This window comes from Lepisosteus platostomus, chromosome 11, assembly GCF_059453375.1.
Source record: "Lepisosteus platostomus isolate fLepPlt1 chromosome 11, fLepPlt1.hap1, whole genome shotgun sequence".
Classification (NCBI taxonomy): domain Eukaryota; kingdom Metazoa; phylum Chordata; class Actinopteri; order Semionotiformes; family Lepisosteidae; genus Lepisosteus; species Lepisosteus platostomus.
The window spans coordinates 21,303,559-21,331,282 of NC_142621.1; the positions used below are offsets into that span (position 1 = coordinate 21,303,559).

At 39.8% G+C, this 27,724-nt stretch overlaps 1 protein-coding gene across 1 annotated transcript; it reads right to left on the reverse strand.

The window, feature by feature from the left end:
• On the reverse strand, window positions 1–24,617 carry stil (STIL centriolar assembly protein). The gene is made up of 17 exons (XM_088598877.1): window positions 24,347–24,617; window positions 23,171–23,265; window positions 22,760–22,867; window positions 21,650–21,762; window positions 20,879–21,066; window positions 18,048–18,295; window positions 17,126–17,209; window positions 16,303–16,389; window positions 14,081–14,228; window positions 11,816–11,925; window positions 10,561–10,675; window positions 8,976–10,034; window positions 6,673–6,841; window positions 5,633–5,825; window positions 4,541–4,715; window positions 3,201–3,487; window positions 1–2,584 (listed from the first exon to the last, which is right to left on the reverse strand). The coding sequence occupies exons 2-17, from the start codon at window positions 23,254–23,256 to the stop codon at window positions 1,831–1,833; spliced, it is 3,924 nt and encodes a 1,307-aa protein (XP_088455003.1). The 5' UTR covers window positions 23,257–23,265; window positions 24,347–24,617; the 3' UTR covers window positions 1–1,830.
• Between the last annotated feature and the right edge of the window lie 3,107 nt (window positions 24,618–27,724).

Here is a 27,724-nt window from a genome sequence, read left to right on the forward strand (position 1 = left end):
TTGTAGATAAATCAAACAAGTCTTTATTAAAAAAAAGTACAAAAACAAATTATATACAATTTGTAACAAAAAGCATTGCAGGTGACTTAAAATTCACTCCTGAAATATTAAATAATTATATATAGAAAATAACACTGATTTTGGTCACAGCACCTTGATTGAGAGGAAAGACTGGAACAGGGGTAGGAAAAGACTGGAATTATTGCACCATCCATCTCTGAGTGCTTTCAACCAACCTAACATTATGTACTATCTCAAGGCCAGCTATCTTCTTAAAGGTACCATAATGCATATGCAAGCATCTATTGCATTATGAAAACAATGTTCCACCAGAGGAATATTGCAGTAATCTGTAAAATTAACAGTTCATTAAAACAAGATAGCTATGCCTGTGTGATCTGTAAGAACAATACTCCAGAACTACATGTTCTACTGCTGGACGTACAAATCTAATCCTGTTAAAATGTCCACCTACTGGAGTGTGTCAAATGATGCATCCAACTTTTTTCCAACTACACTCCTGCATCAGAACAGTTAGCATCAACAATTACTTTGAAAGCTAAAAGGAGGTAGTTTTCAGAAAGTACAGAGCAGAGATTGCTACTCTTTGTCCTGGCAATGCCTGTTACCCCTACATTTTGTTCCAGCTGAGATCTCAAGTGCTCAAATTAATCCTTATTTGAAACAATTTGCTAATTTGACTTTATGCCCCACTCAAACTACAAGCTATAAAAGGTCAGGTAAAATAAAGTTGTAGTTTTAAGAACAATGACACGAGTTCAAGCAAATCATCAATTTAGCATTCAATGTATTACAGCTCAGCTAGAATGAACTCCAGTGGTGGAATATCCAAGGACAGTGGTGTCACAGCCACTGGAATTGGAAGTCCTGGCCTTAACACTTTCATTCTTCTTTTGTTCTACAGAAGGCAGCAGGTAGGATGGAACAGCATACAGGGAGTCTGGCTCACACTGCTCCAGAGGACAGAAGAAACACACAAGACTCACAAACACCCAAATAAACAAGACCCTGAACGCCAACACACACAATAGAATTTTGAAGACATCTGAATTTGAACAGGCATTATAAAACTTGTGAAAGCTCACATGATATATTCCACTTCCCGATATTTAAGAGCGTAGATTCACACAAAACTTTTGCATAAGTTAGAAACGGATATCTTAAGTGAACTCAGCAGATATACCATTTGCAAATAGATTAAATGGCACACTTATAAACAGTGAAGGTCAAACATCTATTGTACAGAGATGCTGCAACTACATGAATTTCCTAAGGAGCACATAAAATGTTTACATTAATTAACTGGCAATTTAATGGGAACACCAAAGTCCTGTTTTTTAAATCCAGGTTATCAAGTTGAAATTAAAATCATGAGCACTTACAACCTGGACATACAGGCTGATAATTTTATGTGTTGGTACTTGCATCAAAAGGTATTATCACATTTTTGTTGATACATTGACTGAGGTACTTCGGTTTAAAAAAATATTAAAGTACTGTAAGGCCACACCAGAAAGCTGAAGCAAGAATGAACAAATCTGCTCAAACATGAAACTCAAAACCCTTCTAGTCTCAAACTGTCAAAAAGAACTGATGGAGATGACACTTTCATTTTCTAGGATATGTAAGCTACATCCCAATGAAAACAGTAATCCAATTTCATTGTGCAAAATGTCTCAGAAATGAGGACCAAGAGTTATACAGAATACTATGTGAAGACAACTGTAAACACCATTTGCATTAGTTGTAAACAGCTGCATATTTTAATTTTTATAGATCAAAGTTAATTTTTTCTAACCGATTTGTCTTTCAGAAGAGTTTGGGGAGCTGCCGTAATCTGTTCATATCCAAGAAGTTCCCCACAGATTCCTGTGTGTTGTGTCCAATAAGTTCAGTTGAAGTTGGTTGCAGTTTCTCAGGGAAGAGCTGAACACCATTCTCCTCAGAGTTCCTGGAGCACTGGGTAACCAAGAGGTTCATTTTAGGTCGGAGGTCCCTTAGCAACTGGCTCTGAGAGTCGTGGTTTGGAGGCTTGGGGGACGAAGCATCATTGGTAATGTCCTTCAAAGCAGGTCCCCCTTTTCCTCCCCATCCACAGTATGATCCTGAGGTACTGATCTGGTGCTGTGTGTCACTCCTGCTCTCCAGATTCTCATTTCTGAAGCCCAGCTGTCCTGTCATAGGCTGAGTCTCCAGCAGGACAGACTTCCCATCCTCCTCCTCTTCACTACTGTCATCTGCCTCAATCAGTCCATACCTCTTCATATACTTCCTCGTGGCAAAGGACATGTTGCTGGGTGACATCACACTTAGCCCCAACATGCTCCTCTCCATGGGGCCAGGCAGAAGAAGTGCACTGGTTGTGACGGGATCTCTGGAAGTTGCCTTCCGCCTCTCTGAGAGCTGGGACAGCTGGGAGTCGCTTAGGTATTTCAGAGCAATGGCATTGGCCTCCAGGCTCAAGTCTGCACCACTGGAACCAAAGTCACTAGCTCCCACATTTCCAAAGGACATGTAGCTGAGTCTGGGGATGACTGCCCCAGCGTTAATACAGGCTAATGTGCTGAGAAATCAAGAGAAGGACAAGTCAAAGGATCTGGATTTTGCTACAATAAATGCCAGTGCTAAACACAATAAGTATTAAGACATGGAGACCTTTTCCTGACTCGTGCGTTTAGTAAACGCTCTTAACCTCAAGGAATGGTTAGATCAAAACTACTAAACAGGTCACAGACCTCCACAATCCTCTATAGCCAATAATCAAATAAACAAGCTGATGCTGATAAAGAGCTACTATTTTTGTTGACACTCATCATAAACAAAACATCTTCATACTCTTACACTTATGTGCATTTACACAGACTGGTGTTCATGCAGAGCACTGAAATACAGCCCTCTTACAGTCAAAAGGTCTGCTGGGACATACTTGAAAGTAAACAATTTTGTTCTATTTTTCTGCTTCCATTTCCTGACTGGGCCTGAAGCACAAAAACAACAATTCTTTACATAAGACATATAAAATATGGCACAGAGTTCAATACAAATTGAATACAAAATGAATAAAGAATACAAATGCAAATTGACTTATGTGCTGAAAGACTAAGGTAGAGCAGCATGCAGCAGCTGTGAAAGCCAAGTGACATGACATATTAGAGAGAATGCAGATCAAAGTAGATTACCTGGCTCTCTCCACGTTGGTCTTGGTCACCTTGCCTCGGACAGAGTCCAGATCTACCGTCACCCCAAACTGCTGAAGCTGTCTGAGAGTTGCACTAAGGATGTGATCCTGGTCAGAAGCCTGCCTGGTCCCAGAATTGTTCTTCTTGCTGTTTTTCTGAGGTAGAGGAGAGCACTGTGGGGGACGTCTCTCTGGGGAAATTCCCGGTGTCTGCTGGAGGTTCCCCCATTTATCCTGCTCCTCCTCTTCCTCACAGATGGAGGTCTGAAGGCGGCTGTTCACCTGGCCCTTGGTAAAGAACAGGAGGACATTACCAGGAGGAATGACACGCTGCCCATTGCTTACATTTTTAGCATCTTAAGGCTGATATATTGTAACTTGTAGTTTATCTTATACAGATCATACATCAAAGGAAAGCAGATCAGCAGACCTGAGAAAGAAAAAACTTTTTTTACTGGATGAAAATGCCTACACTAAAAAGGTTCAGTTCCTTTAGCCTGTAAGTCTTCTACAGAGAGGATTACAAGAGGACTTGATACAAGTATTCAAAACCCTCAAAGGCAGCAACAACAAAGTAAACCCAGCAAATTTCTTTCAAATCTGAGGCACAAGTGTGAACTACATGGAAATGCATTTAAAACCAAGAACAAGTGGCACTTTTTTATCCAAAGGGCTGTGGGAGAATGGAATAAACAAGTCTCCCATGTTATTAAATACCCCTTTTCAAGAAACAGCTGGATGAGATCCCTGAAACAACCAAGCAGGTTAGATGGACTGAACAGCCTCTACTATATTTTCTTAAACATTTATGGGATGCCTAAAACATGAAGTGTCTGATTTCCTGAAGCCTGTCTACTTCTGTGATATAGTCACTTTTGTGGACACTTATTGAATATCAAGTTGACCTCACATAATACACGTCTGAATAGCAGGAGTAGAGATTTACAGGTCTGCAGTGGACAGGCACCAAAATGCTTTAACATTTATGAAGTCTCTTTTGCACCACATTAAAATCTACAATAATTATAAAAGGCTACTCCTACACAAAATCATTTCTGTATCAATATTTCTTTAGAACCTTAAAAGTAGCAAAAACAAATCTAGCAAATAAGGTTTGGATGAAACCAGATAATCAATTACTGCTGCTGTGAAGGTCTATATGATGTACACAAAACATTTGTAATTCAGACATACTTTTGTTTTTCAATATGTAGTTAAATACAAAAACTACATACTACAAACACAGTCCTCTCATGGACTTTCTAGGGCCTCAGGACAATTTTCATCAGCACAACTATTGCAACTATTGCTTTTCTTGCTAGATGTAAAAAAAGGCTTTACCAGCAAGTCTTTATAAAACTTCTGTTCATCCTGCAGCTGGCAGTTGTCTTCAGCAGGACTTTCCTGAAGGAGTTTGCTGGCCCCCTCTGCTGGCTGAGACTGGAAACTCACGCTGGCACACTCGGTCAGCACTGAGTTTTGAAATAATGCCAGGGGTCCAACACCACATGGAGAGCTGCACAACAGTGTGAAGCACAACCTTTGAAAATCTCTCAACCCCAGTGCGTGTTTAACTCACCTCAGTCTTGGGCCACTTTGAATCACTTTTTTAAAGGGGATCTGTAGTCCCAGCTTTTCAGACCAGTTATTAAATCTCAGTAACAAAAGAAATTCAATAATAGGATAACATTTTTTTACAAATTTAAAATTAAGCAACAAAACTGAACTTTTTGAAAGTACTGTAAGTCGCCATGTTGTCACAAATCCCTGGCTCTTACCCATAGCGAGAGTTTGTGCGGATTAGAATGTAATGCGGCCCTTTCCTGCTCACTATAATGTCTAATGTAATGCAATGTACAACCTATTAAGTACAGGTTACATAGCAGACATTTCACTTCAGAAATTTTTCAACGTGACATGCATGCAAAGTTAACAAGTAGCATTTGTCAGCAAAACTGTCTCAAAGTCAAGACCAATATTGGATCAAAAGAGATGTGTTCACAAGCCTGCTTGTTTACGATGTAATAAGACTGCTTCACGTCGACAGAAGTTTGGTTTGAATCGCACAATATGGCACTGCACATACCGGCATATAACTTTAGTCTATTTTTTAATGTAAGTTGGAGGTTTAACAAGTTACTGTATGCACTTTACTTTTATTGTGGTTTGAAATGCACTCATAAATGCTGATAATTTCTAACCCGAAATATAAAAAGTTTGGCAGTTTCCCTTTAAACAGTGTCATGACTAATCTTAATTACAGAATCACTGGAAAGGTTTGAATGCATTCATTTTAGACTAAGACCTGAATGAAAATTTGTTTTCAATCTGGAGATATACGAGAGACACACTGATCCCTCAATGGGTACTGCAAGCTTCTGAAAACCATACAGAATTTCCAGAAGCTTGAAATCTACAGAACAAGAGACCCACCCCTGTATTTTCGACTCCAGAGTCTCCTCCTGCACTGCAGTCTCTGAAAAGCTGGGGTTGTTCACAGCGTTAGGTGGAAAGGCTTCACTGCCCCTTTCCCCGGACACTGAGAGGGCTGCTGTGTCAGGGGCCTGCCACTCGGACTGCTGCTCCTCCTGTTGCTCTGCAGTCGGGCTCCAGAACAAACTGGCACCTGAAATGGCAAGGCAGGGCTTCTGGAATACTGCATGAACGCACCAGGCAGACGAAGCTCAGGTCACAGATCACATTTAACTCCCTTCACAAAAAAAACCTAGCAGCTGTTGTTTAATGTAGAACAGGGGAAGGGTTAGTAAAAAACTATATATATATAAAATGTAAAACAAAATACGAGGGAGTTAAAACCAACTAACAGGAGACCCAGGTCCCTGGAGGCAATTACCATCTCACCACTACAGAGAATTCAGGGATATTTAAGGGCTGTCATGATCGGTTGAATGGAAAAGAATGGAATCGTCTTGAATGGAAAAGATTACAAGGGGACCCAACACCCTCACCCAACACTCAAAAATCCTCAAAGGCAAAGAAAGTCAGAATGAACAGTGAAGTTCAAGTGGAAACTACGTGAAGAGGCATTTAAAACCAAGAACAGGAGTGATTCTGTATATAGAGTTGCGGGAGAAAGACACAAGCCATGTGGTTGATGTTGATATCCTGGTTTCTTTCAAAAAGACAGCTAGAAAAGATGTATTAACTACTAACTACTAAATGGGCTAGATGGACAGAATGGCTGTCTTTTGTTTGTGACCAACCTTATTATCTCCTATTCACTTCTGCAACATTATTGCTTTTTACATAGCTAAAAATGGTCAACAGAGAAGAATGAATGAATGGCGTACCTTTATGTAGTTACACTGGATTCAAATAGTGTTAACAATAACCATCTTTACCAAAACAGTAAACAAAAACCTTTTCTGGAAACAGCTCCATTTAGCAGCTATTAATTTCTGTCTGCATCTAAACTGCTCTGAAGACTTCAGGTCAGGGACTATCTCTGGTACCTGTGCTCACAGCGATGCTGACACTCTTTCTCATCTGCACCCCAGGGGCTGTTTGGGTTTCAGTGGCCACAAACTGCAGCTGCGTCTCTGCCTGCTCTGGAGGTGTGCGCTTGCAGGGCACAGTGGAAGAACCAGATGGACTGTTCTGAGCCTCTAGCAGCCTCTGAATCTGAGATGAAGAGAAAATACACTGAATACAAAGGCCAACTGCCACTGTTGGATAACAGAATAAAGAATGTCTTTACAATCTTTGTAATTAAATAGACAAGAAAGAAATGTGAAAGTTTCAGCCATTTAGGATAGAAAACTACATGCCTATCCCAACTTCACTTGATAAAAGTTACAAATAATACAGAAGGGTACACCAGACAAATATGTTCAAGCTCAACATATTCAATGCCTACAGAAATCAATATAATATTTGTTACCTTGTGCAATGAATAAGTCACCCTAGGTTACTAACAGCATTCTATGCTGCACAAATGACAAACCTCTGGGGGCTGTTTCACAAAGAGAGATTACTCAGTTAACTGGATAACTTTTGAAGACAGTTCAACAATGTGGGAGTGGGAGGAGCCACAGCGACACCGGTGTGATGTAAGCAATCAGAAAAAAACCAAAAAAAGGAAAATAGACAACTTGCACAGCAGTGTCTGGCATGAATGTCCCTATTTAGCAGGGTACAGCCAGGGAAAAGAAAAGGCACCATTTGGAACAGCAGCATCCAGGCTTGACTATCCCTATTTATTGGGGTCCAGCCTGGGGAAAAGAAAGACAGCTTGGGACAGCAGTATCCAGACTGAACCCTGTTAGGGAAAGTCCAATCTGGAAGACAAGGAACGCATGACCAAAACAAAAAACTCAACCTGCCCCGGTGGAGATACACAGCAGGACAAGGGAAAAGAAAAAAATAAAATCAAGGAAAAATGCGGCCTAAATGTTCGCGTCACAACAATTGAGTGATGTTAGTTCATCCATTTTCTAACCACTTTATACGGGATCACGGGGGAGCCAAAGCCTATCCTGGCAAGCAATGGGCACAAGGCAGGGTACACCCTGGTTGGTAAGCCAGTCCATTGTAGGGCACACAGACACACTCATACCAGGGCTATTTTCCCAGAAGCCAATTAACCTACCAGTATATCTCTGAACTGTGAGAGAAAACCAGAGCACCCAGAGGAAACCCACATGAACATGAGGAGAATATATGAACTGCAGATAACACCACAGGTCTGTGAGGCAGCAATGCAAACCACTCTGATGTTGCTAGTCTTAAAACTTTATTTAAAGTGTGTAAATTTAAACTAATTAATAATAATAATAATAATAATAATAGCTTACACTTATATAGCGCGTTTCTGGACACTCCACTCAAAGCGCTTTACAGGTTATGGGGACTCCCCTCCACCACCACCAATGTGCAGCATCCACCTGGATGATGGCCAGAACGCTCACCACACATCAGCTATCAGTGGGGAGGAGAGCAGAGTAATGAAGCCAATTCATAGACGGGGATTATTAGGAGGCCATGATTGGTAAGGACCAATGGGAAATTTGGCCAGCACACCGGGGTAACACCGCTACTCTTTTCGAGAAACACCCTGGGACTTTTAATGACCACAGAGAATCAGGACCTCGGTTTTACGTCTCATCCGAAGGACGGTGCCTGTTTACAGTATAGTGTCCCTGTCACTATACTGGGGCATTAGGACCCACATGGACCGCAGGGTGAGCGCCCCCTGATGGCCCCACTAACACCTCTTCCAGCAGCAACCTTAGTTTTTCCCAGGAGATCTCCCATCCAGGTACTGACCAGGCTCACACATGCTTAACTTTAGTGGGATGCCAGTTGTGAGTTACAGAGTGATATGGCTGCTGGCCACTTAATTTAGACTTCCTATAACAACAAGGTTATAAATGTTATAGATGCTGGCATAAACTTTATACCCATAGCAGTCAGTTTTCATAGTAGTCAGCATTCAAGTTTGGATTAAAAATATTCACTTTCAAAAAAGTCACATCACTTGCAAATCAAACATTGAAAGATAGTGAATACCTCTGCAAAACACATGGAAGTTTTTATGAGCAACTTGTTTATAATTCTGGAAGCTGAAAACAAAAATGGTATTTCATCAAGTATTAATTCAACATCCAGTCAATAGGGGATTTCAGGATGAGAGCTGAAACACCATAAGGTAAAGGCTGGGAAAGGCAGATGTTTGCATCAGAATATACAATTGTTTAAGTACTATAAAAAAAGAAAGCACACTGATGCCTATATCACATTCTTAGGCAATACTGACCTGTGCCTGTAGTAACTTTAGCTGCCGATCCTGCTCCAGAAGGATTTTGTAGGCATCAGCAGGTAACAGTCCCACAGCACTGTCCTCAGCAGAGTAGGAGGGCAGCAGAGCCACACAGCTTTGCTGTCGTAGGCAGCACTGTCCTTTACATGGACTGGCTGTCTGAGTAGATGGCAACACAGGAACACTGGCATCCCGTACTGGAGAACACTTTCCATGCGACAGGTGGTCAGTGGGACTGCTCGTCACACAGATGAGCCCGCAATGGCCACAGGACTGGCAGCCATTGCCTTGTGGGAAGGAAGAGATACCACAGTCGCGAGGGGACACATCAGAGGGGCAGCAGGTGCCCGGACTACTAGGTGCAGCACTGGACATACCCTGCCAGGCATTTGAGTGACAACAGGTTATGTGACCATGCGGATGATGACAACTGCAGGTGCTAGCAGTGTTTGGACCAGAAAATGGGAAGCTGGCTGAGCGGAGTGGGGTTTGGCTGGGGAAGTTAGTACTGTGCGTCCCACCACGGTAGCTAAGGGTACAGGAGGGAGAGGGTGGTCTTTGGGGACCGGGCTGTCCCACTCTGCCTACAGGTGAAGGGCCCTTCATGATGGAAACTGGAGAGTGTGCCTTGGGCTGGTAAACAGAAGTGTTAGGCGATGGTCCACTCTTGGGAGTAGAGGCTGAGGAAGATGAGGATGCAGAAGACAATGATGAAGCTGAAGATTTTGAGCTCTTTCGAGTTGGGGGGCTGTCTTTCCAGGCCACAGATGGGTTTTGTGCAGGGCTCAATCGCCCTTTGCAACCCTTGGACGGGAGAATCATGGGGGTGACCAGCCTACTGACAGGAGCAGGACTTGTGTTGGATCCCTGACTGGACAGTTTTGCAGCAGGTTGAAAACTCTGGAGTGGTGGAAGTGCACCACCTTTCACCAGATGGTGGAGGTCTGAATTTGGAGTTTTAGCTGTAGAAGCCTCTGGCATAACCTTCTTAGCGTCAGTAAAATTACCATCTAATACAAGGGAGAGCTCCGGCACTGATGGGTGAATCCGATGCAGCTGTCAAAAACATTCTGAATTAATTCCAGATCACAATGAACTTAACCATTCAACAGAATACAGCTTGATGCAGCAAACTAAATTTGAATAACAAGGCTTATGAACAGTAAAAAGGGAAGTATGCTACTTCAGCTAATTTTTATAAATAATTGTTCCCCAACATTACTGCAGTGCTACTCTGTAGAGTGATGTACTCTACCAGTAACTACATATCATCTAAAAAGAACATTCATAAACATCAGTTTTAAGTATTTAGTTAAATGATAAACATTCATCCATCTTTGGTTTGATTTTGAACTGGCTTCTAAAATGCTTAAAGAAAAATGTTAAGCTAAATGGAGAGATCAACCATTCCTCCCTAACAAATCTTACTTAACTATCTGATCTGAACAATACAGACCACAGGTCTAGCTGTCTTTACTGGGCAGATAAAATCAACAGAAGTACAGAGCACATCAGAGCATGTCCTGCTCTCAGAGAGGCAAGTGTTTGTCCTGGAGGTATTTTGGAAGCATTCTCTCCTCACCTGCTGGCTGACAGGATGGGGGCTGGGCGAGGGTCTGGGAGACAGATCTTCATCCTCCACCCCAGAGTCATGGTCACTGGTAGAAAGCTTCATCTTAGGAGAGCTTGTACTGGAGCTAACAGAGGAGCACATGGAGGCCAGGGAAGTGTTACAGTCTCAACTGAGACAATAATTAACTTCTCTCTTTATAGTTATGGTAGAATTATTGAATCCCCCTGTGACAGAGTGCTTGTTATTTTTTTCTTTCTGAATGTGAAATACTCTAATACTTCCCCCTACCCTTCTGGTATGTTTGAGAGAGTGTATGTGATACGAATGAAGTGTGAATGATACTTACCCTTTTTGTTGTTTCCCTAAAAGCACTGCAGTGTTTTCCCCATTTGGAGTATTGTATTGTTTTGTGTTGATCAAGATGGCCACTAGTCACCTTTCCTGTTTGTAGTATCACACAAATGATCTTAAAGGGAAAGGTTACTGGTGAGCCATCTATAAATAACCGATGTAAGGTTAGGTGTTTTGTTTAAGCGAATATATCACGGTTGCACGACTCTGTTAAAATGTATAAGGTTTTTTTGGGATGGTTAAATACTTTATTTTGAGCAAACTGCCCATCTCTGTTAAGAAAATGGGAGCGAGCCCCTTTAAGAGGATGGTCCTTAGAAGAGGAAGGGCTATAAAAGGGACTGGGAGAGCTCAGTATGGAAGAGGGTGCCTTGGAGAAAAGGTGTGGAGAGTACTCCTGTGAGGGTTTTTTTGTTATCCCTATTTTGATGGCAATAAATCCAGTTTTGGTTGCATTTGAAGACAGCTTTGTGGGAGTTTATTTTCTTTTAAGCCAAACCTGGTAACACACCCTAAATCAGGAGATAGCACTTAATATCTGCCCATCTGGTTACTGTAATAGGTCAAAAGGCTGCAAACAAGGCACAGTTCCATTCCTAAATGTTTTCGCTCCACTTCAGACCTGTTGCCATTTCAAGTCATGGTTAGAGAATGCTTCTATGGAAGGTCCATCATGGTTTAAAAGCTGATGACTTACTTTAGCTGTCTTTTAAAAACACCAAGGTCATTCACAGTATAAAAACATGTTCAAGCACTACGTGCACCAGCCTTACCAGCAATTCCAACAGTTAAACTGCATTTCCTCAAATATAATCAGTGAACCTTCTACTCAGCTATTGCATTGTTTTGTGGTCCTGACCTGAAAGTACAAACTGCAATACCGTGAACTAGCTTCACAGCCAACCCACCCTACCTGGGAAAAGAAACCTGAGATGCCACCTCCTTAAAGAATTCTCTCTCTTTGTTCTGGCTCTCAGCACTAAGCTCAAACTGTAATGGGCGTCCCTCAGATGGCTCCACATCCTTTAAAGAGAGAGAAGAAAGAAAGCATTACAAATGAAGGCCAGGGGTGTGTGCTTCTTTACATATAAAACATAGTAACACAACTACAGCCATCATTCAACATGTCAGATCCACTACAAAACGCAGCTTTTGATTTTGCATTTGTCATTACTGGCCAATATTGCATGACACGTTACTGAACACAGTTAGTAAAATAAATGAAAGGCAGAACTGAAAAAGTATATTAGGGAAAAACAAACTTTTAGACAATGAAAAGTAAATGGCTAAATAAATGTTCAACCAAGTTGTTTATTAAAGACCTAGTCAATTGCAATGAACAGATTTAATACAGAGCAGCATAGCATATCATGAGGACTAGCTACTACGGTACTATCTCAGGATCATCCTCAGCTGTGTTCAATTGCAATGGAAAAACCTGTGAAACAAAGCAGGAGACCAGCTGATCCCATTCTGGTGTGGTACTAAGGATTAGGCATATTTGTGCTACCAAGGAAGTACTAAATGGAGCTCTCATTTAGAATATTTGAATTATTTGGACCAGTAACTAAATGTTAACATTATAATATACTCTGCAGTCTGTGTATATACACTGCAGAATGCTCCTAATAATCTAATGGTTTTTAAAAAAAAGATGTATTTGAAAATTCTCCAGATATATAAACTAACTATATGATATTCTAATCAACTTCCACAAAGAGTACAGCTACTGTGGTTATGAATTTGGTTATGTAGAGTATCACGGTGGTTTTAATTTTCAGTGATAAATGATTTAGACATACTAATGCATAAGAGAAGAACAAATTACCAATGTGTTATGAGTTGCATCACATGAATATAGCCGTACTAAAGGAATATTAAGCTACTGGCACCTCAACTGCAATCATGGACCCCTCACTCCCTGTTTTTTTAACCTTTTTCTTCGTTGTGGTGGCAATACCACGAATGTACAGGACAGTACCTCTTACTGTGCTGTTCACAAAGTTGAAAGGCTTGGCATCCCTACACACATCATACAGAGTTGTTATATAACAGTCACAAAAAAGCAAGAACCCACAATGAAAGAGCCTTTCATCTCTGAAAGAGAATTTTCAAAAAGCATTTTGGTTTGATCTCATTTGGTCCATGTGCCAGTCCAGTAACAGCAAGCAGCATCATTGTCATGTGCAGTCCTCCACAACCTTGCTGTGGACTGGGATGAACTACTTGTTCCATCTCGAAAACACATAAGCTGTTCCGAATCTTATTATTGGCCAACAGGAACGAAAAGGGACAGCATTCTGGTCATAAAAATATTTCTGAGAAGACGCCAATATGGGTGTTTTCTCTAATATGTTCTTCCATTTAACTACATAAAATATTTTTTTGCCCACCGTACCCCCATTCCTTAATTTTCCTTGTATCCTCTAAGAACCACTAGTATGGAATCACAATAAATAGAAAAGATTCAAGTGACACTCAAGAGTGAACACACTCAAGAGTAACAATAAGCTGCGAACACCAACAAACCTTTCCCATGTAATTCCAGTGTTCCATTTAGTACTATAGAATGAATTAAAAAAAATTAGAAGGCAGTATCCATTACTTCAAGTTTGTTGCAATCAGAGTTGGACATTGATTTCAGTAGTAAAGTTTGTTGCAGCTTGTATTTACCTACAGTACTACCTTAGTACAGAGATGTGTATTCACCACAGAATCATCCCTAGTTAGTACACTGCGTTCAGTTCATTGCAATTAAGTAAAAAAAAAATTAAATATTGCTGCTCTGGAATCCATTCTTTATGCATCTAATTTGTTTCTGAAATTAAAGGAATGACCAGAGATCCTCAAGTAAATTAGCTACCTTCTTTGGGTACTAGAACATGGCTGGAATCGTCTCTAACTTGCAAACCTTTTTCTTCTCATTGTTTTCAGTTTAAAGCCATAATATAATTCACCTGAGCAAAATGTTTTGCATTGCAGAACTCATAACCAGTTCATTATTGCATTGAGGGAGTGAGAAAACTATATTTATATAACTGTATAATATAACAGTCAACACGAACCCCTGAAGTGTAGCAAAATAACTGTATGGAAGGAAAGGAATGCAGACAAGGAGAGAACAGAAGAGGTTTTGCCTAAAGAATAAGATTAGTTGTTAGTAAACCGAGGAGCATACCTTGTAAAGGTTGACAAACTCTGTGCTTTTGAGCAGCTGGAAGTTCAGCTCCTTCTGGCCATTGTACTGGTGGCACTGGTAGAACTCTGGGTACCGGTGAGTCGATGTATATAGAACCACCAGAAAGCCTCCCCCCTCAGACATCACCCTGTAACAGAGCAATAGTGGCCTTAATGCCTCACTGGACTGAATGACTAAAACAATACACCCGAAACAAATATAGGGATCCCTTGCCAACTGTGGAGCTAATGTTCCTGAAAACCATGCAGCTGGTTAATATATGGTCTTTTGGAAAACAGGGATTGGAGGAACCACAGCTTTCATAGCCCCACTATTAGAAATTAATAGTGGTATTTGTATTCTACACACAACAAAAATATTTTGTACATCCCAAATACCCTGCTAACAAAATAATTTTGTAACAATACCACAGGCAATACTGTTCTAACGGTGGACTAACATTAACTTTCCCACTGAAGCATAAGGTTTCACATAATGATATCAACCACTTATTTCCTAAGGACATGACACTTCTTCACCTTTTCACCAGTTTTCAACCACAAAGCAAGTTAAAACATAAAGGCCATGTTCATGGGCAGAGTTATTGTCTTAAGAGGTGAATAAACAGCAACTGGACAACATCCAATGGGTAGGATGCACACAGACTGTTCACTCAACATGGATGCATGTGAATCAAAATTACAAACAGATACACAAAACTCCATATCATGCTTGATGAAGCAATATACAGGAAGATTTAACAGTAGGTAAAGCTATAGTTAGCAAAAGATCCCTGTACTTTAAAAATTTGAATTATTTTTTGTTTCTTAAAATAATTTTAAAGGGAGAGCTGAGAGAAATTAAAACACAAATTGTGTTTGGCCTAATTTTCTTATCTCTAAGATGTTGTCCAGATTAAATTCCAAAAACAGTATAAGAGAATCATTGTTGTTGACCCTTAAAAAATGCACTCATAAGAAACAAACCACACTAAAGCCAAGCAAAGAGTATATACTTTGTGTTGACATCCCTGCATTGGCTTCCAGCAAGATATGCAGAATAAAATACACATTTTAAAATCCTGTAATTTACATAAGCATAGAATGGCACTAAATAGAACAGTACCAGAACAATTATCAGATACCTGAAGATTAGGTTATCCCAGACTGTCACTCATGAGAGAAACAAGAACATAAAACTCTTCTTTACATAAAAAGCTGGGAGTATCTAAGACAAGGCTCCCTCTATGTAGTTCACATAGCTATTAAAATAGCCAATGATGAATCAGATTACCTCACTTTATTTGCAGTCTCTTATATTCTTAAATTTTGCTAAGCTCAGAAGCACAGCTCTGAGATCTGTTTGAGATGCAAGCCACATCATGCGTGTAGTTAGAGATACAGTGAATTTCTTAATACTCAAACGTGACCTTCTCAGACATGTGACTGCTGAATGCAAATGAAAACCAATCAAGCAATTAATATGATTGCTTGAAATCAGGATGGCCTAAAGAACTTGTGATGGCATGCACCATGCTACAAGTAATGGAGGTCAGATGAAGAACGTTAATATCCAATTTAACACTTCCTACATCTTAACTGGTATTTAATAACATACAATATACAAGAAACCCTGTAAGGTATACAGTCTCAGTTATAGAAAGTAATAACATGGTTCAATGCAATGAAATTCATTAGTGATTTTGAGTTATAATCTTGAGAAAAGGGTGTTTTTCTCACCAGTGATTACTTACATTTTACTACAATAGCCACATTAAGCATTTTCTACATGAAATAGGAAGCACATTAATAAGGATATCTGCAGTAAGGTTAAGCATAATAAACTCAGAAATAGCACATAATTGTAGTATATTGCAGAGGTGTTAGTCCAAGTACATCTAAAGTTCTCCCAGCAGACAATTTGTCCCCCTATTTTACTATATTAATTTAAGCTATTTATGTTAAGCGTATTAGGTTATCCAGATAAATCTATTCTGATCTGTATCTGAGATTAACAAAAGATAGTAACATGTCAGCATTCGTTCTTGTACTAATTTTGTGTTTAAGCCGGTATTATAAACAAACTTTGATAACTGTCTGCAACTGGTTCAGTTTTCATCTTGACTATTTGAAGATTTGCCAGAGAATGCAGAATGTTTTACTTTTCACAGGGGAACTAAGCCCTTAACAGAAGCCACTTTCTTGATACTGCAGTCTGCTCACCTGTCATGCAGTGAGGAACTGAAGAGGTATCTCAGGCAACACACCCAGACCTGGGGACTCTGAACGTTTGTCACTCCACTCAACCATCTACAGAAAAACACATGGCACAGACTCACTTTCTCATACCAACAACTCTACCTAAAACAATTAAAGAAAATGTAAAATTAAAGGAATTAAACCATGTAAATGGTGACTTGAGCTTATCTGCAGCACAAACCAAAAAAGGTTTTGGAAGGTTTGTGAAAACCGTAGACATTTAGACACCAACGCTATTGTATTTTAAATACAACAGTAAATTGTGAAAAATGTTGTAATCCTCCCTTACTATAAAGCTTAAACTTACAGCTTTCAAATATTCAGATAACCGAAAATTATTTTTAAAGCAAACCACACACTGTTTGAAGTCAAGAACAAACAAGCAAAGATCTAGCCAGGAAAGACCAGAGCTGGTCCTTGGAATCAGTCCTTTTATCAAAGCTGTAAGAAAATTGTCCATTACATAATCAAAAACATAGCAACATGTAGTTCAAAACTACATTTACTATACAAAGACTGTGTAACTGGCCTTACAGCTACTCCAAGTAAAGAAGTTTAGTGCAGGACTGCGTTAGGGTGTGAAAAGCAAAAGAAAAAAAGCAGAGGCTAAGAAATGCTGAGAAAAAAGATTTTGACTCTGGAGATTCTCAGGAGTGCACACAGATAAAACATTTTTCTTCTGTTTATTTCTAACTGTGAAATTAACCTCATTACCTACAGCAAAACAAGAACTGTAGGAAATGCTATAGCTTTATTATAAGTAGAGGTAGATCAAAGGCACACTTACATGCCTACCAGCGGCAAAGTGTATGCTTTGGGATCAGACTCTAGTAACAGGAGCAGTTTACGTGTTTGGTCCATGGTCAGAAACCTGCAAACAAATTCAACAAGATAAAGTGACAACTTTGTTACTTCTACTTATGGATCAGAAATATTGTGTACAACATGTGGCAAGATTTACAGTAGCGAAACATAGACCTACATGAAAGGATAAAACTCTCTTTAAAGTCAACAGCAGAACATCAGTGAAAAAACAAGTCATTAAGTAATTCAAAGAACATTATGATGAATCTCTTAAATATATTAAATTCAACAAAAGCTTTAAAAGGGAAAGTACAGAACAAATTAATCATTAACTATACCAAACTACAATATTTTTGAAGGCTATGACAATTGGACGTTCCAAAACCTCTCTGTAATGCCTCACTGCCATTAGAGAACTGAATTTTGCTAAGGGCAGTGTTTTCACGGCTCACAGATTTCAGAGCTCCCAATTAAAATCATTGTAAGTGTACTGTCCCAATTACCTACTCCTATTTTATTTGCTCCCACAAAGTTAAATGCAGCTGTACAATAACAAACAATCAAGAACATAGGACCCAAATTTGAAATAACATAAATATGGAATACCATTGACTTAATTTATGAAACTGTCCTCAGTTTCCAGCATTAAGCTGATGTTTGCACACAAGTGTTTTAGTGGGTTCATGGACATGATGCTCTCTTGTACTAGCAGCTGGCACTCCTTGTGAAGAAAAAGGCTACATTGAGAGGAACAATTATCATTATTGGCTAAGCGGTATTACAGAAATTTTCTTGAAAACACACCTACCATAATATTCTGTACTACGGATTCGTACCGCTCACATTTGTTTAACATTGGAGTTCTCATTAAATGTGTAGAAAGAAAAATGGCAAAAGCATCTCACCCAAATTTGCAGGTGCTCTGCACCTGAGTGAGGCCCATGGGGCTGGTGAGATTCCTGGCCAGGGCTGTAGGAATAATTGGTACAGGTCTGATGGGAGTGGCGTCCAGAGTGTTAGCAACAGTGACCGCTGCCCAGTGAAGCCTGAAACACAGACTATCCATGTTCTCTGCACAAACCAGGTGCGCTCTCATTGTCAGGAGCTTGGAGGGGTCCGGGGGTTCTCTACTGCTGCACCAATGCTGAAGCATCTGTCATACAAGAGTAAACAAAAGTAAAACTAAGTATTATAGTCTATCAGTAATAAAGGTATCGAGTTACCTTATTTTCTGAGGCCCGATACAGCATAACAGAAAACCTACAGACAAGCCAGAGAACAGAACACATTCAACACAGAACAATTACATTATAGATGGTTAGAGCATTCAGGTTTTGAATAACATAAAATGTTTATGCATCATTTTATAATTTCACATGGGGAAGATTATGAATATTTTTCCTCAGGCACCGAAATACTCCAACCACTCAGGTATGTACTTGGTGGAAGCAGATCTGGCAAAAGGCGCCGCTGACTATTTTAGTATAGGTCTCTACCAGCTTTACACAGTGGGATGGTATAATTTTGATAATTATTCCTAGTGAAATCTTTCTTTTGCCCCCATATGTCACACATGGTTGCTCGAATACAAACATCAGACCTTACAAAATTGATAACATTAGATTAATATTGTCCCATTCAAGGATCATCTTCCTTGATCAATGATCATCTTCTGGTCACACTTCTTCAGTGTGGTTCAGGAATGCTTTCAGGACACTGTCTTGACAGAGCAAAACAAACATTTTATAGTTTTATATTCTTGAGTGAATATATTCCATCCATGTGCATAAAGAAAGCAGCCACATAAAGCTTGAAAGATGGAGCACTGTTGAGCTGTACCAGACGTAACACTTTGTGTCTCATCTGACTTAACATTATCTGCCGTGTATCTCACTGGATATTAAGATGAGAACCTTTTAAACTAATGCTTCTTTCTTGTTCATAAAATACAGCTTTTTGTTGGGAATGAAACAATGTATGAACACTGAATTACATCCCAGACACAGAACTATGCAGAATCACCACTGGCTTCACAGTAACATCACTAACACCATTTTTCATTTTCCCTGGCTGTTCAATCTGGAAGGGAAATCTGATTTAGGGAGTGTCTGGGTTAAAACTTTGTTCGAAATTTGTTTCAGAAGCTCCTTCATCTTCATGGCTAATGTCATACAAGTTGTGGCTTAAAATTCAATATATACTTGAGAACACTTACAGATACATTTACTGGAGTGAAGTTAATCCACTTCAGTTATACACAAAAAAAAGAACCAATACATGTTTTCTTTCCAACTGTTCTTTTGCAGCTGAATTTATGGTTGCAATAGCAAAATGGTTAAATGCTTATTCAACTCAATCTTATTTTTATAAAAAACTAAATATACATGCTATCAGCATGTTTTTAAATTTATCATACAGAAGAGTCTTACAGAACATCCTGTGGGAAAGTGCAAACTTGGTAACAAAATGTGGAAAAGTTGCAGGAGGGTGAATGTTTTGCAAGGCACTGTATAAACCAGTAAACTACAAGACAAATGAGTTAAACTAACTCTTAAAGTTAGAGATCAATGTCACCAGCAAACCGTGCGAAAGACGTGGCAAAACTCTCAGCAACTGTCATGCTTAAAAGCAGCTCTAGCCTTGAGGGTAATTAGCAAAGCTTTGATATTTCCCAGTTAAAAACAGAACTGTCAAAGGCAGATTTGGTTTAAGGAATGTCTTGTGGAAGAAAAACTCAGAAGTAATGTGCAACACTCCGAAATATCATTTACAAAATAAGAATAAAAGCTGTCACACTGATGCCTCCAGGATATATTTAGAAAGTATTATTAAAGTCTCAAATTACCACTGTTTTGTCATTGAAATGATCTCATACTTGGATATACAGGCTAATTTTGAACACTGGTTAATGTTATATTATCCATTAAAAAAAATACCCAAGTATGATGTTGTTGAGATTGCTAAAACAGTGTATAATAGCATATTCAAAAACAGCCATATTTTAAGATAAAACAACCTACAATACAGGGGCTTTAATAATCAAAGTTTCTGAACCTCAAAAGAGAAAGCCCCCACTTGCATCAACCAGAATCATCACTCAGTCATCCCACCATCTGCTACTGACAGGCTGCTGTAACGGCCACAGAGGTAAGCAAACCTCCCACAGGTGTCCCTGGCATTGGGCACAAAAGACCTCACAACCAGGAGTGAAGCATCTAAGTGCAGAAGGCAGGGCTCACAGGTGTTCACTAATCCCAGGAGTAAACACTGGAGACTTTGTGCGAAGGCTCAAAGCATTTATTTGGAACTTTGTCACAAATCCCAAGCAGAAAAAAGTGAGCACTACTTCACACACTATTTTGAAGGGACTGTCACTGCTACTTTATAACATTCAAATTGTCTCAAAGGGACATACTTAAACAGGGTAAAAAAGTTTTTTGGGGATTGATATAAAAAAAGATTTTGATTGAAGTATCCAAAGACCTGAAGGACAGGGGGTAACCATTAGCCCAATTTTAACCTCAACAATATGATAAACCTTGGAAGAAAGGAGGTGAATTTAATACTGAAACAGAATCTTGTTTGTTTTTTTAACTCATGGTGGTTCCAATAAATTAAATCATTAAAGATAAACCCAGAAATATTTCAAGTCACAATGTAATAAGCAAGAAAGCAAGATGAGTCAAACTCAAGAGCTCCTTCACACCTGTGAGCTCTTATAGGTTTTAGTAATCACCTTGAAAGCAATGTTGAAGTCTTCAGCAGAATGCACAACGGTGTCAGGCAAAGCTGGGCCCTGGGTACTGATTGTGCAGGGCACCACGAAATCACCAGGCAACAAAGCATTGGGCACTTTCCCAGGTGAGCCCTGCAGCTGGCGGCCAGGGTCAAACCGGTCCAGGGTGAGTGTGATCCCTTCCTCATCTGAAATAGCACACAGAACTAACAAGCTCAAATATACAGTGTTGGAAAAATCTAAAAAACAGTATTTTAGTTTTTACATGAAAAATTATAATATCTAGGAATATTATACAACTATAAAAAGGCAGAAGGCATTGTACTGCAAAGCTTTTTTTTCTGTTTCACATCCTACTGATTAACCACAATCCTAACTGTACGTTTTCTAACTCCATGCTTCTAACTCATTTACAAAACAGATCACGATGCTGAAACAAAAGGGAGGAGAACTCTTGAGAAAAAATTGTGGCTTCTAACTTATGGAATATATTGCTTTCCAGTGAGAAAGTCCTGTGATCCAGGAGTCTACTTGATACACAGTATAACCACATGACAAGATATTCAATTCACATGCTTTTGTGAATGTAAACTTCATTTTCATTGCAAAGCCCTCACCCACATTCCATAAGAAAACAGAAGAAACCATCAAATACTGAGCAGAACATGCCAGATAACGTAAGGAATGTGTCTGCAGACTGACATATGCATGTCCTCAAAAATGTTGTCTCCCACCAGCTTTACACCAAGGACACCTGCCTAAAGCCCTCACCATCATCGACCATCATGGAACCCAGAAGGAAGCAAAAGAAAGATCCATCACTCTGTCTAGCATGGCGATGGGCCAGCCGAAGTGCTTTCTCCACAACCAGCAGTCTTGGATTCCTGGATCACAACGATAGAGTCAATCAGCTTGCACTTGATGAAACACCACAAGCAGTGAGCAGACCTAGCCTTTAAAGAATAAATTAAACTGACCTTTGGAAGATATAACTAATATACTCACACAGCTTATTATTACATCCTAATACTTATAGAACAAGTGGGATAGGGAACAACTGCATTCTCGTATTGTTTAACTGTTAAACACAGTGCCACTGTGGCCAAGGATCTGCACCTGTGACTGGAAGGTTGCCAGCGGAGGAATCTTACTCGTTGGGCCCCTGAGCAAGGCCCTTAACCCCAGCTGCTCCAGGGGCACCGTATAAATGGCTGAGCCTGTGCTCTTACCCCAAGCTTCTCTCTCCCTGTCAGTGTGCCTGTGTGTCTCATGGAGAGCAAGCTGGGGTATGCGAAAAGACAAATTCCTAATGCAAGAAATTGTATATGGCTAATAAAGTGATATAATCTAACTGTTTCTCACATAGTGTCTTGCTACAGAGAAGAGGTATCTTATAATGAGGATGCCCAGATCTTCCAGTCCCTCCCCCAGGTCTAAAGGCAGATCCATAAGCCAGGGGCATGAGCTTTTGCAGTAAGCACTTCAACACTTAACTCTGTGCATCACCAGGTCCTGGCCATTCATTTAGGGCAAGAGCAATGCTTCTGTTATTATTGGGAACAGTTAAATTAGGGCAAAATAACATGATAAAAAAGATCCTGCAATACACAGCACCTTCTGAAAAGACTAAGGACAGGACAGGTTAACAAGACAGATGCACATCAGCACAACTTGTCCCAGGCCCTAAAAGCATGGCAAGCTTTCCTTATACACATGCTTCTGGACAGCTCTGAGCATGCTGTTAGAAAAGCTATAGTGTTGCAAAAGAGTTCAAGGGGTGCACAGCTGATGATATGGTAAGTCACATTTGCTATTTGGCATATGCTCAACTACTTTTGCATTTTACACCCGACCTCAGGATGACAAGTGCAAATGGCACACCTGTAATAAGATAGGTGCAAACTGGTGACTTCTCCACACAGTGAAGGGTCCCAGAGAGCAGTTCTGGTTTTGGGAAAGCTGAATGGGGTCAGCATGTTCTCTGATGGCCTGGAAAGAGGAGAGAGGAAACACAGTGTCAAAAGTGCCATTTATATTTTCCAACCACCACATCACACAAAGGCTTTCTAGGCACCATGGGCTCAAATGGGCAGTTGGCTTTTCAAGAATGTTTTCTCCATTGCAAATCCTTCTAATAAATTAGTAGGATTTGAAAATAGGCTACATCAGAATAGAAATAACAAGCAGATCGTAAAGAAACAAAGTGCTGCAGACTGCCAGCCTTCTTTCATTTGTAACATCTCAGAAGAAAGTTTGATGATTATCCAACCAAACCTAGAATGACAAAATTACCTGGGAATCCTCTGCTGTTGTATTTTAGAGTATGCACCTTCCACAAAATGAAGAGGGGCGTTCCTGAGATTCACCGGCACACTCATTGTCTGAAACTGAGCACAAGAGGAGTTTAGGGAGTGGTCTGCCACAGTCCAGTTTATTCACCTGGCTCTTGCCCACAGATCACCATTAAAACTGGCAATCCTCCGATCATCCACGTTACTAGCGGTATTACTGATCATGGATGCTCACTGTATAGCATTTTCACAACCTGACAGTGTATTTGCTTCTCTATTTCTCTCCACATTTTGTACAGTTCACAGGAAAAAAAAACTTTTACTTTAGCCATTGACAAGTACCAAAATATTTCCAAAAAGTCATAATAATGAATATAAAACAGTTTGTATCGAGTAACAATAAGAAATATGATATATACAATAGTAGCATTAGCTATCCTTGGAAAGTGAGAAGAGCTGCGGACAACCAAGTACTACAATAAAGGGTTTTTATTTTTAACTTTCATTTTCGTGATTTGTCAATATATGATTAATTAGAAACTTACTAATCACACACATTGGTCTTAACCGGCAAGTTAAATGGCAAGTCCTGTTCTGGATAACCGGTGTCTGCAGGTTTTAATCGTCTCTTTAAAGCAGTAAAACGAAGAGATCAATGACTATGTTATACTGGTGCCATTAAGCCAGGATTCAATTGGTTTATGTCGTTATTAGCCGAGGTGAAATGAGAAACTGCAGATAAACTCGCCCTCCAGGACCAGGATGGGACACCCCTGCCTGTAGCAATCCCACATTCGCAAGACCCTCCAGTCGAAAGACTAACCACTTTAAATCCAGACTTTGAAACTGTTGTGACTGACCGACCAGTCTTAGACGTGAAAGCAGATGCCGTGCTGTTATGTTGTTCGTTCTGGTGCTTCGGGTATTTAGTAGCCGCAGTATTAATCTACAATAGTGTCTTCAATTAATGTTTACATCGGTTACAATACAGAAGATATTTCAGCCAGAAAATGAGTCAGTGTAATAGGCAACGTGCTTGCTTGTTAAATACGTGAACGTTAACACACTTACATGTTTACTTCATGAAAAATCTAAGCAAAACAGACGCCCACGGACTAACCATTTTCCATCGCTGACAAAAACTGCAGAGAAGTGAGACAGGTCCGAAAGCTCTTACCTGCTGCTTTTAAATTTTGTGCATACCGCAGTCACCCCGGGTACTGTGCCTCCCAGCTGAAATTCGCCCCTCAACGAAATAAACGTTGCTGTCTCTCTGTGGCAAACAAAACAGTTTAACTGAGACTAAGTCACGGTTTTACTTTTCCCACCACTCATCCGTAAAAAGCGGTACTTGACGCGGCACCCTTTCGTTGTTTGTATTGTTTATTTCTCCTCTCATGTGGGACACTCCCCGAGTCAAAACGCATAGATCCCGGAGGATTCTGGGTAAAAAAAGTTAAATGTAAATTGTTGGCGCTGTTTCCAAGCTGCGGCAGCGCGAGATTCAGCCAATCAGAACTGTCGCTTCAGCCCGCCCTGCCCACCCGGTTTTTTCGAATGAGGTGGGTCCAACCGTCAAGCCTGATAGGAGTGCATGCGCAGTGGTAGGGCCGTGCAATTACTTTTATATTGACAGGTATGACGCCAAGACACTGTTAGAGATTTAAAATAAGGGTTATACTGAAATAACACGAATATGGTTATGTGCATGTCGAGATTGTGAAATTTGTTCAGCTTGGGTAGTTCAAAGATTGACTTATCTTTGAACTTATCTTTGTTGTAAGCAAAATAAACTATTTAGTTCTGCATATCCACTGACAGTGTCAAGGTGCAAAATGAAATGGGCTTACAAACCCAAATCCATCCGTTTTCTAACTGCTTTATCCAGTACAGAGTTAAGAGGCAACTGGATTCTACCCCATGAAGCAATGAGCACAAGGCAGTATATGCACTTTTGGAGGAAATGCTCTTAAACACAAGAAGAACTTACAAACTCAGTGCAGCCCAGTCTTGAATTGAACTCAAGGCCCAATCGCTGAAAGGCCATCATGCTAACCACTGCATCCCCCTGTGTCCCTGGTTATATTAAGTGCAAAGTCTTCACTAGAGGGCTGTTTAACAGGGTATTTACCATTATCCCTGACACACAGTATACAGAGCTTTCTGAGGGGCTGCAGGCGGCTCTGGTCTTCTGCATCAGTATGACCTTGCGAGCAATTTATGATTTTTTCTCACATGAGAGCATTTCATATTATTTCAAAACCTTTAATGGCTGATGATGGTTGTATTTTGCATAATCACATAATTCGACTAAATGAGGTGCAGGAAACTCTGGCTTTGGGTACAACATAGCCAGGCATGACACCCCTATAAGAACATAAGTGAAGAGGTCATAGCCATTGGTCACAACTTACTTGTTTGGCTGCTTACAAATGTATTTAAAAATCTCATCCAGTGGTATTTTAAAAGATCCAGGCATCTGCTTTAACATCACAGCTGGGCAAAGTGTTTCAGACACCCACAGCTCTTTGTGTAAAGAAGTCTTATGTTGCTTAGACAGCAATTATGGACAGCAATATTCCAGTCTTCCCATAGATTCTAGATAAAGTTCAAGACAGAACTTTGAGTGGGCCACTCAAACATATTCACACTCAAGTTATTTAGCCACTACAGTGTTACTGAGGCTTTGTGTTTTAGGTCACTGTAATTTTCAACCCAATTCTAAGTCTTCACCAAACTGAAGCAAGTTTTCCTCCATGATTTGCCTGTTCGAGCATTGCATTTACACTAAAATGCTCCTCCTCCACTTGAAATTAAGTGTCTGTTGCAGGTGATGTTATGGACAGGATGAAAGGTGGTCAGAGGAGTTTGCCCCCATTTCATCCATCTTTGTGGGTGCGTGTCACAAAATAATTGGCAAACCTAAACAAAAAAATTGTGTCAGCAACTGAATACATATTTCATATTTACTCTTATGAACATATATCCTGAATTTTATTCTCAGTGCCCATGCTGGTGCTTAGAAAGGGCACTTACTCTCAGGTGACCTAATTTCCTGTTTCTCTGGCCAAGTCTCTTTGTCCCACCGATACAAATTTAGCTTTACGGAGAACATTCCCAGAAACAGGCTAATGACGACAATATAATAAAGCCTGAACTGCTATTTTGGTATTTAATAAACAATTTTTGCAGAAAAGTTTTTGCTGTGTCCTCTAAAATCTGAATTTGAATTACTTCAGCTTTCTGCTCCGCAGTCAAATGAACAACATGGAAGCACAGCACAGCTTTTTCACTTTTCTTTTCATTTTCAAAGGGCAATCTCTAAAATATTTCAAGTCCCATTTAAATGTAAGTGATCAGAATATAGCATACAGACATATATGCTGTATAATAATAAGTGAATATGAATACGTTTAAATTCTATAGAGAACATTGGTAGTAAAACCAGAAAATAAAAGCCAAAGTATGAAAATCCTTTCATTTTTATTTTAGAAGTACTGACTGAATATTTCTTTCTTCTAAAATTTCAGGAGGTCTTTCCACAGCCTAGGTGCTAAATGGTATAAGATCTGATCTCATAAAGAATGTCCTTTTTTGTAAGAAGATCACACATGCAATTAGATTCTAATTCATGTATAGCCTTTAACATTAGTAGTAAGATTTAACATTTCATGCCAGACTCCATGGGGTCCCAGGGATGCCCAGACTGGAGTGATGAGACCAGAAGATTTCTGATCAATAATTCGTGCACATTCAAGCTGTGCACACACTTCAGCTTGTTAAGGACAGAATTTAGTACTTCAGTATATCAGGAGAAAAAACAAAAAGGCAAAAAGATTAATAAGACACTCTGCACAATAGAGCATAAGAAATAATTAAGAAAAGGTAATGCTACAAATGTTCTTTAAAACACAGTTCTGGGCTGAAAGTAATAACAAGGCTTTTTACAGGGTTACATGGTTGAATCTCAACTCTCATCAATGACCTCCTTCAGATTTCACATATATGAAGATGATATTAAGAACCAGCTGGAACTACCTCAATTTTTACCAGGGTATGACTGACTGGCACACCCAATCCTTGACCAGAGTGTTAATCTGGACACCACTGAATCATTATCACATGTAATGCATATTGTAGCTGTATAAAATATCTAGAACAGAAAAGCACATGTGAATGATAATAGGCAGTCATTTATCAAGAAATACTGGAACATATAGTAATTGAATGGAAGTAACATTCTCTAGGACCATTTGTAAGGGGCTGAAAATGTTGGTGACCGGTATGAGAACACATTTACATGTGGAAGTAAAGATGAAGACTTCCATGCATGCCACAGCATAGCATACAGCTGGAGCTGAAGCCCATCTAAAGAAAGCATAAGAATGGAAGAGAAAGAGTAGAGAAGAGGTGATAAGGGAGAGAAAACCAGTAACATCAGTATGGCTAGTAAAAGAAAAGACGCCTGAGTCTTAGTATGAAGCTTAGGTTATAGACGGCGTCTGCTCAGGAGTGGGTTGACTGAGTAGGGACGCAGTCCTAGCACCATTGGGTT